The sequence below is a fragment of the Poecilia formosa genome, unplaced genomic scaffold (genome assembly GCF_000485575.1).
Source record: "Poecilia formosa unplaced genomic scaffold, Poecilia_formosa-5.1.2 Scaffold74, whole genome shotgun sequence".
NCBI classification, from domain to species: domain Eukaryota; kingdom Metazoa; phylum Chordata; class Actinopteri; order Cyprinodontiformes; family Poeciliidae; genus Poecilia; species Poecilia formosa.
Genome location: NW_006800013.1, coordinates 240,538 through 256,604, shown reverse-complemented (window position 1 = coordinate 256,604; position 16,067 = coordinate 240,538). Strand labels below are relative to the sequence as shown.

At 37.4% G+C, this 16,067-nt stretch overlaps 1 protein-coding gene across 1 annotated transcript in view; it reads left to right on the top strand.

The window, feature by feature from the left end:
* b3glcta (beta 3-glucosyltransferase a) overlaps positions 1-16,067 on the top strand; it is an 83,013-nt gene continuing 66,946 nt past the window's right edge. The window contains exons 1-2 of the mRNA XM_007555943.2: positions 1-319; positions 13,744-13,781. Coding sequence (XP_007556005.1) covers positions 256-319; positions 13,744-13,781 — 102 coding nt within the window. The 5' untranslated portion in view covers positions 1-255. The remainder of the gene's footprint in view (positions 320-13,743; positions 13,782-16,067) is intronic.

Sequence of the window (16,067 nt, the reverse complement as noted above, 5' to 3'; positions counted from 1 at the left end):
TCTGATTTTCTCCGTCTGCTCAGACCTTCTGTCAGCTGAATTCATCCCGCCAGCAGAGCGCGTCCCTGCGCCTTGGACAGAAGCTTGGGGATGCCTGCTAGCTGAGCACAAACCCACTCCCCGTTTGCCGTGAAACTGTGACAAGGAATAACCCTGTCTTTTTTTTTTATTGGGAAAAAAAAAAATCCACCGCCAGTAAGCCCATGCTCTGTGAGCTTTCTCCACCGCCTACACCAGTCACAGGACTCTCTCAGGATGCTGTCGAGCAGCCCACACATCGGGCACAAAGTGGCAGTCTGTGGGATTTTTCTCTCCTTCCGTAAGTGCTCACTTTACTTTCTAATCCTTGTGTCAGGAGGTTCGGAGCAGGCAGCTGCGAGGAGCGTGCTGGCGGGTCCAAACAGCGAACAGTTCGTGTTGTTTAGTTTCAAAAGGCGAAGCTTGTGTTTTGACAGAAGCCGAACAGAGCATGAGCAGGGCAGGAGGACGAGAGCCGAGCGCATTAGTACAACTGTTTGAGAAGTGCGGAGCCATGATCCGCCTCAACTTCCTGAGGAGTTTCCAGGCGATTCGCTCTGCTCGGCAAGCATGCGGCTCTCAGAGTGCTCTAAGTTTGTTCTGGAGTTAATTACAGGGTGAAGGTTGAAAGCTCTAGCACTTTAAATCACAGACTTTTTTTTTTCGGAATGTGACCCTCTTCTCGCTCTGCTTCTTCCTGACATCGACGTTCCGCTGGCAGGACTCATGCCCGGGGATCAGTGCACCTCCGCTGGTGCCTCCCTCCCCTTACCCCTCCCCCCGGGTCTTCAAGTGGGTTTTAATTTGTCAGTCGAGATCTGAGCTCTTCATTTGGTCATACAAATCTACAGTCGAACCCGTTTTTATCTTATTTTGAATAGGCGTGCACAGACTTGACCAATGACTTGCAAAAGTGACTTTCTGCTTTATTGAGACATTGAGGCTCGCTTATTGCATTAAATATTATCAAGAAGTAATTTTTCATTAATTCAATGAGATAAGTAAAACTAATAAACTATATTGGACACTGTGATCATGTTAAATGTCATGGCTTGCAGCTATAGAAAACCAAAATGCAGTTTCTCAAATATCACATTAGGCTAAAAGTAAAAATAGATCTTTATTGAGATATTATGACCTAAATGTTAATGACTTTATAGTTGCCCATCAGACCATCACTGACACGAAGCTTGACATGAGCAGCTGGCTCTTCCACATGCTCCGCATGCATGTTAATAGAAGATTAAGTGGAAGGAAAAAGTCTGGTCGAAAGAGGTGCACATGAAACAGGAAGATGATTCTAAAGCAGACTATTCCAGAGTTTGATATTCGAATGGCAAGTGTGATGTTTCCACAGCCACTGAGGATTTGCTGGTTTTTGTGCGCTCTCTTTTATACATTACAAAGTCAATGCAGCAAGATAAGGAGATTTTAGAGCACTATGCTTTCTTCTGCTTAAACGCACCGATACAAACTCTGGCTTATCAGTCAGCAAACTGGCCTGATGTAAACCCCAAACTGAATCCATGGGTATCTTTAGGCTGAGGATGAGCTGGAGGCCTCTATTAAAGCAACATGAGATTCTTTTTTACTCCACAGGTCGATCGCCTCCATGCAACACTGCATTGAAGTAATTAATACAAAAGAAACGACAACCAAGAAATTAAGTGCATGTACTGTACAATGCATGCACATTCTGAGAGGGTCAATATTGTGGTATTAACCTTTTTTATTAGTTTAATGTAATGTTATTATTCCCATTAGCTGTAAGTCATAATCAACCAAATTAGCAGGAATAAATGTTTCAGATAAATTACTACATTTGACTTGTGTTACCAAAATAATGTATATGGTAGTCAAATTTTTTATGCAGTTTCTAAGCTGTAGAACTGACGAAAATGTAAAACATCAAACTTACAATACAAGTACGGTGTTTTACTCACAAACAAATGTTTCCTGCGAATTCAAAATGCTATGCACTGCTACAATATATAGTGCAGAATATAGTCTGTGATGAGCCCAGTCAATCAAACTGAAGGGGTTACTGCAAAATATGTTGCTGCAATTGGAAAATGGTTTGTACAGAGTGACTCGAGCGCAGTGTGGAGGTCCATTAAAGCACGAGAAAAGAGCAGGAGGAGAGTGAGCCAGGGTGGTGGGGGAAAAATGTAGTTATGACCAAAAAAAAAAAAAAAAAAAAAAAGACAACAACAAAGATCTGCAGATGTTGATTCAGGGCAAGACGGTAATACTTTAACGTAGAGGTATCTGGACTGTTTTATTCGTGAGCTAATTTTGTGATTTCCGCTGATAAATTTCAATTGTCTTAAACTTTCCAATATTAGAGTGCAAAATATGCCTTTTGTGAACAACGCTTTCGCTTCTATTCTAATTTCATAATAAATAAGACCACATACATTTAGCAACTTGTATTCAACACCGACTTGGGTGCACTCATGAATTAAAGTTTGCTAAATACAGGAGTTGCTTTTTGAAGAAAGAGTGACCCATATCTTCATCTTAGGTCTGAAAATGGACCTAAGAAAATAGTTTTTTATTATAACTTTTTTTTTTATCCCTGATAATAAGCTTTATTTAATACCAGATTCTCACTCTGGTGCTATCTATAATTTAACCAATGTCATGGTTAAAAAACCCATTAGTAGACCCTTTTCAGACATGCATATAACACATTATCGCAATCAAATTCAATATTAAATCAACAATTTTATTGTTTTCTCGCTCAAATTATGCCCACAACTCTTTCTGAAATGTTGATCTCCTTAAAATTCAAGAGATTTTGTACGGATCATGATCACCCCACTTTTTGCTCTGCTGTAAAAATAACTGAAGGCTCTTCATTACAAACTTTAATGATGCAATAGGTTTCCACTTGCATGAGGAGCATATCAGTTCAAACATTTATTGAAGAATGGGGTTGAAAACGAAATCACTGCGTTCACTGTGTGCAGCAGTGGTATTATGTCTCAATCGAGCATGTGTACAAACAGAAGCTGTGTTTACTTGCTTGGCACTGCACCAAGGATGTTTAGCTGGACGTCACACTCTGACAAGTCCGTCGCGACTCGCCCAGAACGCAACGTTTATGGACTTGACCGTCGCAGCTCTCCTGAGGTTCCGGAGAGTGAGTCGTTTGGTGACATCAGGGTACCACGTCTGCTGCTTTTCAATGATGTTGTCCGAGAAGTTTCCACCCACTGTCATTTCTGATGTGCACTGAAGCAGTTTGCAGCTGAGTGTGACTCAGTCTGGATGGGGAACAGCACCTCCCAGTCTCAGGCCACAGCACTCTGCCTCTGTTCGCTCAGAGCGCATTTCAATTGTGGTTGCTGGGGTGGCTCTGCAACGGTCGCATATGTTTGTTTATTCAGGCGGGAAATCATTCAGTAAACAAAGTGTAGATCCAACCTGTATCAAATGCAGTTTTTTTTTCTTTTTCTTTAATGATATGTTGTTTTATGTAAATGTTACAAAATCCTAAATGGTCGTTGATGGTTGGTGGAGAAGCAGTAATGAGAAATATTAATTGCAGCAGGTTTCTTGCCAGATGTCATTTCCATTTCAAACATGTCCAACACGGTTGCTGCTTCAGCCTCCCTGGTTGAGTTGCAAATCGCCCGTTTTCTTTGAAGCCTTCCCTCATCTCTTTGCTATATGACAGATGAATTCGGCAACAGAAAACAAGACTGGGAGATCGATGTAAGAGATGGCGGTGAAAGCTGAGCTGCAAAGCACAGCTTTCAGACAGAGCTCTTTCGTCTGACCCTCTGCTGTGGCCACAAGTTGTTGGACTTTTAAAAATTAGATCTGAGACAGAAAGCTGACAAGCAGTTTGGTGTCAAATAATGCTGCACAATATAATGGAAACACTTAATTTAATTAAAATGTACTTAGGAATGAAGACATATTTTATACAAATATGTATAAAGTGACTTGACATGCACCCATCGGGCCTTTTCAGGCTGATGCTGGTCTACTTTGAGGTCTGACGTGCTGAATCTGATTTGGGGAATGTTGCATGAATGAGAATAAAATGTGTTGCAAGTTCATTAATAGAGGTAGTATTTTTTTCAGTTCTAGGGTAATTACAGGATTACCCTAGATTATTCATCAGATCCTTTGTCTCTAATGTAGCAGACTGATGCTGTTTTAAATCATATCAATACATCAATACTTTGTCAGTCTTATTAAATATTGACGAGTCTCAAAATATCCCATGACTGTCTATTGTAAAATCCTTCTGATAGATAAAACCTCCCAGCTGTTATCTTCTACGTGAACAAAGTGTGGATGAGGAGATTTTATATACAAATATGATTTACTTGTAATCATGTGATCAAGGACTGTATTTACTATTAGTTGCTCAGAGGTCAACCTTATAGTAAATCATTACACAAAGAACATCACAAACATACAATAACAAAGAGAAAATCTTAACAACTATTTGAAGATTTTAGGACTGGAAATGAGCATTTCCAATGAATTATGAGGGGAGATGGCCACCAGCACCCCTCCCGATCCCGCTAGGGACAAGGATGTACAGAAAATGGATGGATGGAAGGATGGAATGAATGAATGAAGCCACATTTGATCCTTCAGTTCCTTAGACCAGAACACTGCGTTATCAGAACAGTCAGAATGCCATACATTAAGATCCAGATCTCATTGTTTCACCTCTCAGTGAACCTGACTGGGTCTCCTGATCTTTTTTTTTCTTTCTTTGCGCAGTAGAGAAAGGAATCTCTGCCCAACTGCTGTTCAAACGAGCTTCAAGGTTGTCTTGTGGAAGAAAGGTAGCGGATCGGCTTTTTGATCAAAGTTTCTGAATGGCTTCCTGCTTTGGATCATTCTGAAGCTTAATTGGACACAGAAAAAAATGGTTGGAAAGAATATCAGGCGGTGAAGTAAAGTGCATTTTCACTAGTCTTTGTTGTGACTGTAAGTGGCATTGACAAAGAGTCAATCAGTCTGTCATTCAGAAATCCAGCAGAAACATGCAAAGAATCGTTCAGGAATTAGAAGAAGGATCTGAGTGCTGTAAGGTCAAAAATATTTTCCTAGTGAGTATTGAGAAGGGTTTCATTATTTTCAGCATTAATGTTGAGGTTAAAAGATTGTAAATAAGCTCATATTTCCTCTGCTATATTTTGATAATCTTTTAAAGATCTCTGTTTCAGTTTTATCAGGTAGAAACCAGAAGCTAAATCTACCAAGGGAATTAAGAAGTTTGTGGCTAGCTCTACACAGAAAGGAGATTCTTTATAGTAAAAAAAAACATTATTCTTCAATACTGCACACAATAAAAACAACTAAATAATGTTTCAGTCAACAGTGTATGCAGTCTTATCATTGACATGATAAAAATATATATATTTTTTTACTTCAGCCGAGAAGATTTCTGGACCTTTTTTTGCAATTTAAGAGGAAAAGTAAGTAAAGTTTTCTCTGCAGGCCAGATGGAGTCACTCTGGGTGATGAAATTTGGAGGACCAAAGCTCAAAATAAATTTGCTCTCCAGCTGTTACTTCCCTGAGCTTACCCAGGCAGCACAGCCCTGAGTGAGCAGTTATTAACTAAAGAACAAATGGGTTTACATGCCATAGTTTGATTATTCTTTTCTCTAAAATGTTATAGATTTTTTTTTTCACACCTGCCATATCTTGAATGAAGATCTCTTTATAAAAGCAAATTATTTGAAACAGCTCCCCCAGTTAAAGATATGTGCCTGTAGGTATTAGACCTGCTAGTTTTAAAATAAGATTAGCTAGAACTGCCAGTAATAGTTCATATTAGTTTCATCAGTTTCTCCCAATATACTAATCATTTTCAGGCAAGGCATTGTGGGCTCCTTACATTAGTGAAAGCACATTAAGTTTCCCAGCAAGTCATGAAAGCAAATCAGGCTGTACAACAGCAGGACTGCTCCTCGGTGGAATGCAGGACTCATTATTACACCTGTGCTGTTCCTACGGTGACTCACAATGTCTGCAGGGAGGAAAGGTCTACACAGGTTCAGAATGTCTGCCTAAAAAAGAGAGAACTTCATGTAAAATTTACTTTATTTGCTTATTTCTAAGTTGGTGCCTTGCATAGTCAGAGGAGTGCATGTTTATATTGTGATGTTCAAAAAGCAGAGAGTAGATTTTATCCACAGGAGACTTCAGAAGTGAAATTAAGGTCTATTCTTTCCATAAAAATCATTTTCCCAAGCAGCTGCATGTATAAACAGATTTTAGTTGAATGCATAATTGCTCACAATTAAATGAGTCAGTTGTATTTTTGGAAAATGAGATCATTTGTACATATCTGTTTAAGATCAAATATCTTACATACTCTGCTTTTTTTGTACATAAGGCATTGCTTTTGAAATTTTCCTTTCAGTGCAATTCTCAAAAGGCTTAGGATCATACTTTAGTGAAAAAATATGCTTTTCATGTTGCACAGAAAGCATGCATTTATGCTGTGTAGATCTCAGTCATTTATCTTTTGAGAGACACCAAGGCATGAGCCTGAGCTACACAGATGTCTGACTGGTCTGTAAGAAACTCAGAAATCTGATCTTGATGTGATCAGTGATTGGATCATCTGTGAATGGAGAAACCAACACTTTTCAGTGTGGAAGTCGCTTCTGTGGGAAGAAGACTGAAAGTTAGTTATTTGCAGTATCAGAAAGCAGTTTAAAAATGAAGCAGCAGTGAACAGTGAAGTTGCAGTAATGCAAGTTTTTAATTTTTTTATGTTGCAGAACATGCTATATTTTGAAATGTCCAATGTTTTATTGGAAATCTCAGTTAGGGTTAGTGTCTGTTTTTGTTAGAAAATGCACACGAGAGATGCTTAGTGAGCCGTGATAAGATGCAGATTCAAATAATTTTATCTAGTAAAAAGCTTTACTGCTCTTTCACACATGGTGAAACATTCCCTTTGTTCCTAATGTAAATTATTAACGACCACTGACAGCAGGAAGGGTAGAAAAAATACTTTGAATTTCATTTTATAAATGTTCTTAAAAGATCCTGCCTTTAGTCGTACGACTGCTGGAGGTAGACACCGATCCCTCTCGCGACCCTGCAAGCATAAGTATGTTCAGATAACAGTCGAATGTCCTTAAAGAGAATAGAAATCGGCTAAAGTCAGCGTTGACAGGCCAAGGCTCAGCTAAAACTGTGAAATTTTCTACAGATCTCTGATTGGCTAATTACTTTTTTCTAAAATTGTGGCCTTGTCGAGCATTTTTTTAAAGGATTTCATGTTGATGCTTCAAAGTGAGAAGCAGCACCCTGTTGGACCACGGGCCATGAAGGACCGAAAGCAAAAGGCTGGGATAACTATTGATTCAACAATGCACTGCATTAACCTACTTTCAGCTTCAAGAGGAAGAGGAGGAGTTGCAGGAAGGAAGCTCTGTGATGTCATGTGAACCTTTAATACTCCATAACTAGGACAAAGACACCCACTTCTGCAGCATCGCTGCATCAAGAGAGGTTTCGTCTTCCTCCAAAGGCAAAGTATTCAAACCAACCCTGCCTTCCCGCGAGAAGGCCTGCTCCTTCAACTCCAGGAACTCTGGATCCAAAATGATCTATAGTTTGCTGTTCTATGTATCCACTACCTATACTATCTGGCTGGAGGAATAAACCTTGATCCTGGTTTATTCATAATTCTGCAGAAGGAACCTTGTAATTACAGCTTCCCAAAGATTGCTGTTGGCAAACAACGCTGGCTGCTCCTTCCCTAAGGGAGAAGAGGTGAGATTCGCAGCTTTACTGCACACCATAGCTTAGAAAACGCCCCTATTCCCAAGCGGACGTGTTCTAGCCATGCATAGACACTGATAACCATTCTGTGTGTTTCTAGGATCTGAGATGACAAGGCAATTCTTGGTGGAGTTGTTTTCACCACCTGCCTCCAATAGGAAGCAAACGCCTGACCAGTTACTGATGCTTTGGAGCATCAGCGTTTTAAGCTAACGTGTGCTAACCAACAACACTGCAAGCTGTTGGCCTAGCTTTCCCCCTGGCTCCCAACACCGGCTTAGCTGGTGTTATTTTTAAAAACAAACTGTGGTCTTTAAAAATGTGTATTCATACTGAATTGTGACATTGTTGCATATTTCTTTGTTGTATTTTTTAAAATATATTTTTATATTTTACTGTTTTTACTTTTAGTAGTTTTATTTAATCATTTCCTATTTTTGTACTCGTTTCAGTTGACTGTTACTAGTTTAGTGACAGTGACTGAAGAGTTGAATTCTTTCTTGTTTTGTCTTGTACTTTGGAGAGAAGTTGTCTTCATTTAAATCCATGCCTGCTGTTCATATATCAGATATGGACTCATGACTTCAGCTATTATTTTTAATCATAAGCATCATCAAGCAGACATAAACAATAACTGAGACTGAACTATTTGGCTTTTATTTCCTTGATAATCAAGTGGTGACCCGACTTAGTCATTTTGATCTAAATTTGTATTTAGTATTCCCCCTTTTTGCATTGGAAGCCATGTTACTTAGACTCCACAGAGTTAAGTGTGGTTCCCATGGCTGATGGAGAAGCTTGAGCTTTAAAGTTTAACATGGCATATCTCCAGATGAGGCTTATGCGTTTTGCATACATAACAGTTTTGAACACAGTTTAAGACGGTGGAAATCAATAGCATTATAACTACTGTCTGTGAGACTCAAACTGTGTGCCATCTGTGCCAACCTCTTGATAAAGTGCTTTGTAATAGATTTTTCTGTTTGTCAACTCAAAGTGTGTCTGCGGAGAAATTACTGGCATTTTTTAAGCGGCCAAACAAGAGTCAGGCTTACAGGTTTCATAAAATTCAAATCATGCTTTTAAGAATTTTTGTTCATCATAGAATTGTGTATCTGAGGTTTGATCAGCTCAACACTCGGGTCACATTGTTGTGTATCTAGCATGTCTGGCAGACGGGCATTGAATGTCTTAGTAGATTAATATTAGCTTGTGACCTCACTACACTGTTGACACTATAAAAACACACTGTACCATCAGCCAAGCCAGGTAGCTGCAACATTTTGGGACATGGTTAAAACTTCAGAAGCAACACACAACTCAGATGTTGCATAACTGACACAATATTGTTTTTCCATATAATATTCTTTTTAAATACATGTGCCAGTTTGAGATTCTCATAATATGTTAGACTTGGGGAAAAATACCATGGTTTTACCGTCATAATAATAACAAAATAATCATCTTGATTTAGGATTTAGGGCAATAATCTTGTGACATTAATTATGACATTCTAAAGTTTCAATGACATTTGTTACTAAATATTGCTAAAAATTTCCATACATTTGTTTTTGCTGCAAGCAAAGTGTTAAAGCCTTCTCTACACTAGCTGACTGGAAATGTGAACAACAGGTGGTCCATGGACATCATTGTGTTACTCTGTGTCCCATTTGATTGAATTTAAAACCCTAATTTTAAAACCTTTATAAACTTTTATGCTAGTAATCAGCACAGGCCTCATCCAACTTTATTTTATAAGGAAACAGCAGGCTGAAGTTGTGTTACTTTTACAGCACTTTTAATAACTGGAACCTAACCGACTGAGAAATGAAGCCTTTAATATTTTGATTGGTGCACCACAACTTTTAATTTTTTTTCCCTGCCTCTAAATTGTGCTGTATTGTGCCACTGCGCGGGTTCATTTCTGTAAACTTGAGGGCGGCAGGTGCTCCCTGTGATTCTGGCGGAGATGAGTATGAGCTGAATCGAGGTTTAATGGCCCTCAGCTATTTGTTTATTGGTCCCAGAAGTGATTTGTGGATGTGGCACTTCTGCGGCAAACTGTACATAGGCGTGGTGTTGCTAAAATTATTTTAGAGATGTTATTGTTTTCACCAGATGATGTTTTTTTTTTTGTTTTTTTTTTCCCAGAACAGTTGCAGCTGCAATTTTAGTTTTCTCTTCCCAGCCTGTTTGGCAGCCTCTGGGTGTCTCATTTAGCTTTGTGTACCCCACGTAGACAAAGTGATCATAGGATTTTTAATGCTGCTGCTGTCCTACTCATTTGCATATTGCACACCTACATCACAGCCTTTGTGAATAGGATTGAGTGACTTCAAAGGATTAACGTGATTTCTCCTTTTCTTCTGTACTCATTAAATTCTGACAGAAAAAGAACTCTGAATGAGAAACTTGACACATTTTAAACAAGCAAACTAAAATTTTATTTTGAAAAAAAAAATCAATAGAAAAAGAAATGGCTTTAGAGGTTGACATATCTTTTTAAATCCTTTCTTTTCACATTTAATTCATTCAGAGGTGGTCTGTATGAAGTGGAACTGCAATGCTTTGGTCTGAACTCCTCGTTATTTAACTTCACTGTGGGAACAAATTCCTGTCATAAATATTATGTACAGTACTTATGAAATTGTGGTGTGGCAAATTTCAGTTTGTATCTTGGTAGCACAGAATGGCAAATATATCTGATTTCACCATGGATAGGTGGAAATGTGTGCATGTAAAAAGTTCATGGTATATACATTTGGGCTTGTAAACCAGAATATGTAGTTGTAAATCAATTTTGTCACATTGTAAGCTAAAATGTCTGAGAATTTTATGCTTGAACATCCATAGATGATAATTTGTTTTGATAGCATGAAGCTACTGCTATCAAAACAATGGCCGGGCCATCATATAAACACAATAAATGAATATCTAAAGTAAGGTTTGCTATCATTTTAATATCAGTTGCAGCTTGCTGCTTTGCTGTGTCTGTCATTTTCATAGACAGAAGGAACTAGCCTCTTAATCAGACAAAGTCTTTTGGCAAATCCTTTCTGATATTGATGAAGGTTGCTGATGAACTCATCCTTGAAGGCCTTTGCCCAAACAAAGAGAATTATAGCATTTTCTTCCCCATGTTCTGATATTGGGAGATGGTGTAATGAGTTATGTGGGTTTCTACACCCAACAACCAAACGTTTTGACTTCTAGCTTGAGGATACTTGAAGTTGGACTACAAAATTGTTGCGAGAAATAAAAATATCAGATATGGGAAATTAGTCTGTTGGGCGTCCATAACATTGTTTAACAATTCAGCAGCAAATACCATGATGAAATTGTTAAAAAAAATGAAATGGGGAATAGAAAAAAACTGGAAAGATTGAAAAACATGTCACAAACAGAATAAAAATATTTACTCAGCACCAGGAGAGACTAAATTAAACTTTTACGCACTACTAGGGACTCCAAGTACACAACTAAATGTATTTAAGTTATAAAAAAAAGTGGACTGTGCATTTAATGTTCCCTTTAAATAAAACCTAACATTATAATTTTTATCAGTATGGATTGTTTCTTTTTGCAAGATCTTTATAATTTCCCATTGTTAATTACCCGGACATCTGCTTTTACAGTGCCAGTAATACGAATTAAGCTTTTTGTTGAAAAGTATTCAGCAACAGCAGTGATAGCTTCTATCCTTTAACATAACTTCTAAAATTTCTGAATGCCAGAAAGATCCAACCATCAAGCCCCTCGGCGTGGTTTGCTGGTTGGAAACAACCACTCTGATTATGCAGCATGAGGAGGCGATGAAATGGAGGTGCTCCCTAGTGCTCAGCATTATGTATGGAGTTACTCCCCCCTCTCGCTCACTGGGATAAGCCATGAAATGATGGAAACTCGGAACCATTGTCACAGAATATATTATTTTGAATGTGGTTGTATTCCTGTAGGAAGCCTGGATTTGCAGCAAATGCTGCATTTTTAATGATATGGGAAAACTGGGAAACTGTGATATCAAGATGACAAGATTTGGATGTAGCGCACTCTATTTTCTTTCAGAGCAAAAGTGAAGACCTATTTGACCCAAAGTAAAATTTAGAGCTTATGAACAACTTATGATCTTTCTTTCACAACTGGCACACTTTTGTCTTTTAGAAGCCAACACTCCCGGCGCTATGTGTAGGAGGACCCTACTCACCTTACCAATGATCACACTTAGCATTTTTTTCTTTATCAGGAATTTGGTGTCTCTTCATCAGTATGCAGCTTGTGATTTCAGGCTTTGGATGGATTCATATTCCCATTTTATATGCAGACATCACCATTTTACCTAAAACTGTTTCTATTTCACATTTCACATAATGCCGTGCTGATTTATTTAACCACTTCACAGTCATTTATCTTTGTTGGTAAGTTGACTATTTTGATGACTTTTGGAGAAACAAAACAACAACAAAAAATCCTTTTGTTTAATTTTATGTCCGCCTCTTTGTCTGCTAGATGTGGATCTGATTCTCTCTTTGCTTTCTGATGAAAATAAAGTAATCATGAGCAACTATGTGTCCACAGCGACATTTAATGAAATCCAATATAAGTGTTTCCTTTTCTAATCAAAAAATAGAACTTATTCTATATAGATACTTGTAGTGCTCAAGCCACAAACATAACATTGCAGAGATGACACTAGTTCTGACCCACATAGATCTAATTAATGAGTAAAGCTCAGTGCACTGAGCTCTTATTTTGCAAAATGTGTCAACAATTGACTCATATTCCTCCCCTCTTCCTCACAATGAATCTGCATTCATGGCATCCATAATAGGCATCAGCACCAGTCACATAATCACCTATTTACAATAAGTTTCTCCAACACAGTCTGTTTTATGGTGTAGGAGCAAAATGTTCAGCACAATCATTGAAAAGTATCCACACTCTTGTTAAAATTCTGAGTTTTTCAGACGTTTAAAAAATATAGAACATGATACTTAATGATTTTTAATATAACATTCAATTATTCAGCCCACACAGACATTTGTTTGATGAAAAAAAACTTACAATTAAAGGCATAATATTGTTGCATAATGGTGCACTTTTTGTTGCATTTAATAATTAAATACAACATATTTTGAACCAATTTCAGCATTTCTGCATAAGTACTTGTTTAAAAAAGACATTACATCATCATACTGTATGTTGCATTGGCTAAGCTTAAGTGGTTAAATGGAAATCTGCAGGATTTTTTTTTAAATCAGATTACTCAATGGTTAGAATAATTGACACTGGTATGTATGTATATATGCCGTATTTTTGTGCTTTCTTGACTGAAATAATTAAATGCATTACTTTTAATGCACTGATTGAATTGAAGGTGCTTTGAGCTTAGAAGATTGTTTAAAAAATCGACAATGCTAGGAAATGGTTGGCTTTTAATTGACAGAGTTATTAATTGGCTCATAAAAATCATGGATTGCATTCATTGCATAAAGCGGGGAGATCATATTGAACTTTTTTGAGTACATGTTATAGTTTTGTTTTTGTGACATTAATAATACCAGCCAACTTTTCTCTTTAAAAACTAAACCACTGTGTTTACATCAGCAACTGTGCAATCATTTCTCTGCTGAGTCCAAAGAAAAAAATTGAACCATTCCCTTCTTTAAATTAATTATCATTTTTAATTGTCAGGTGGTGCCTGAGAATGTTATTGATGTATTGATTTGTAATCACTCTGCAAATTTGTCTGCAAAGGATTTTCTGCCTCCTCATCAGCAGCAATGTAATTACATAGACACTCTCTGGGCACTAATTGCAAATTATGATGGATGAATGATGTATCATACTCTGCAATCCAACTCTGACTCTTTTGGATGTCACATTTTATGGTTTAGTTCCATCTTGAAATGGATAATTTGAAAGCATATTTTTTTCTTTTTCTCTGCAGTTTTCGCCAGTGTCGTTGCAGCTGAATCAGCTGAACAGGTAAGAGAAATACTTTCATTAAAAAATTCATCTGAATTTTGTTGTGTTACAACCTTATGAAGTTGTCATTTACTTTTTTTTTATATTCACACCGATAAGCTGATCACTGTTTTTCAGATTTGTCATTTGCTCAGCAGAACAAGCCTATTTTCTTTTGATGTTTTTTTTTTCTGCTTTCACATTTTCTTGTAGTCTGCAGTTGTTCCCTGATAAAAAATTAAAATGTTCAGTTGCTCTGCTTCTTATTGGTGTGAGAGCATGTTGACAGTAAGCCTCTTGGCAGATGTGCTTACTATAACAGAAATAGGAAATTACTGTCTTGCCTTTTTACTGATGTCAACTAATTCTCTTCTCGGTGAGGAAGTTTTGCTGCTTGTTCGCTTTGCAACTGATGTGGTGTAAAATAAGGAAAATAATACCTAAAGATAAAACTCCAGTGTGGCCTCCGCAGATGGGAAGAAACCTGACTGACTGAGCTTATGGAAATCAAGCAAAACCCCTGGTCACTAATATAAACAACAACAACAACAACAACAAAATACAGTTTCTCTGCTTCCCATTTGATTAGTCTACTGTACATCTGAAAACTCAAGTTTTGTAGAACAACTTATTTTATATATTTTATATAAGTTATATGCAACTTCATTGAAACTTTTGCAAGGTTATACACTGTGGAGTGATCTTAAAAAGAATTAAGTCTAAAACTCTTTCCTTGCAAAAGACAACAGTTTTCATTCCAGTGTGTTCAAACAGCAGATTTGCTTTCCCACTGACAAGTAAATCAAACATTGCTGGACCTTATGGTTGTGTCAAACAGAGCTCTGCAAAGCTTATCTGACCATGAAATATCCAAGACAAAATACTCTCTAGTTGAGGGAGAAATGAGTCAACAGAAGCACCTCTGCAATGACCCTGGAGACACTACTGTTAGGAACAAGAAGATAGCAGGTAGCAAGTAGCACGGAACATGCAAACAACTCCTCTAGACGCCCCTGCTTGGTTTGTTTTTTAACAACCTCAACTATCAAAGAGTTGACAGAAATCTATACAAGTGGATTTGATGTACTGGATTTATGTCACTACATATAGATTTCCAATTATTTTCATCCAACCTAAAAGCTGGAAAGGAAACCAGAGAGGCATCTTTTAAAAATAATAATAATAATAATAAAATAGAGTGTCAATTTAGAAAAGTCTGTTTTTAGTTGTATTTCATTTTGCTTCAATATTTTTTAAATCCTACTCAGTAGTAATTATCAAAATGTTCTTATAATTGCTGACACATTTTTAGGATGTTTCACCTGCCTGTTGTTTGTAGGTTTCACATTGACTTTCAATACTATTCAGCCAATAATTCTATCACAGAAGCTGTTGAATGATTCTTGATAATACCTTGATAAATTCGAACAAAATCCATTTCAAGACTTTTTAACATTGTCTTATTTGTTAAAATAAGACAGAATTGTAGAATTAGGGATTCTACAAAGGTTATTGGTAAAAGTGGCCAGTAAAATATTAGATATTCCAAATTTCCTGTGAAAGAGCAGCCGGTGCGAAAAGCCAGAACCATCATTGGAATCCAAATCCCTCTGCAGTGCTTTATGAGTTTGAAATTCCTCCCTTAGGCAGTAGATACTGAGACACATGAGTCAAGGGGAATAGGAATAAAAAATCTTTTATCGCCCAGGGAGTTGTTTTTTTTTTTTTTACATCAGTAGATGTAGTTTGATTGATTTTTAGTATTTTGCTGACTTGAGATGGTTCTGTTGTGTGGGATGTTGGATGTGAGTTGAGGTTTTAATTGTTGTACTGTATTTCTGGAAAACAAATGAGGTTCTCATGTGGAACAGAAGCATGCTGAAGGATGTAATAATAATATTGATGATGATGGTAATAATGTGTGATATTCAGCCTATTCGACTAGGTAATCAGTAGAGGTGCACCGAGTGCAGTTTTGTGACTGATCTGCCTTTACCGATCTCTTAACAATGACCTGGCAATTTTAATTTTGGCCAATATCGATTTTCTTTTTATCTGAAATATTGGTAAATATAACAAGAAAGCAATTGAGTTGGCAACAGTGGGTGACTATTAACTGCAGACATGCAGACATGACTTGGTGAGCCGGTCTGTCAGTCAAACTTCTTCTACGGCAGACCAAAAGAGTAAAGTGGCTGATTTTTAGACCTTTGCGGAAGTAGAATAGATAAAATCAGTGGATAAAATCGGCTTCACGTGCAAGCATCGGCCGATCACCGACCTCTCAAAATGAAGGAAATCAGGGCC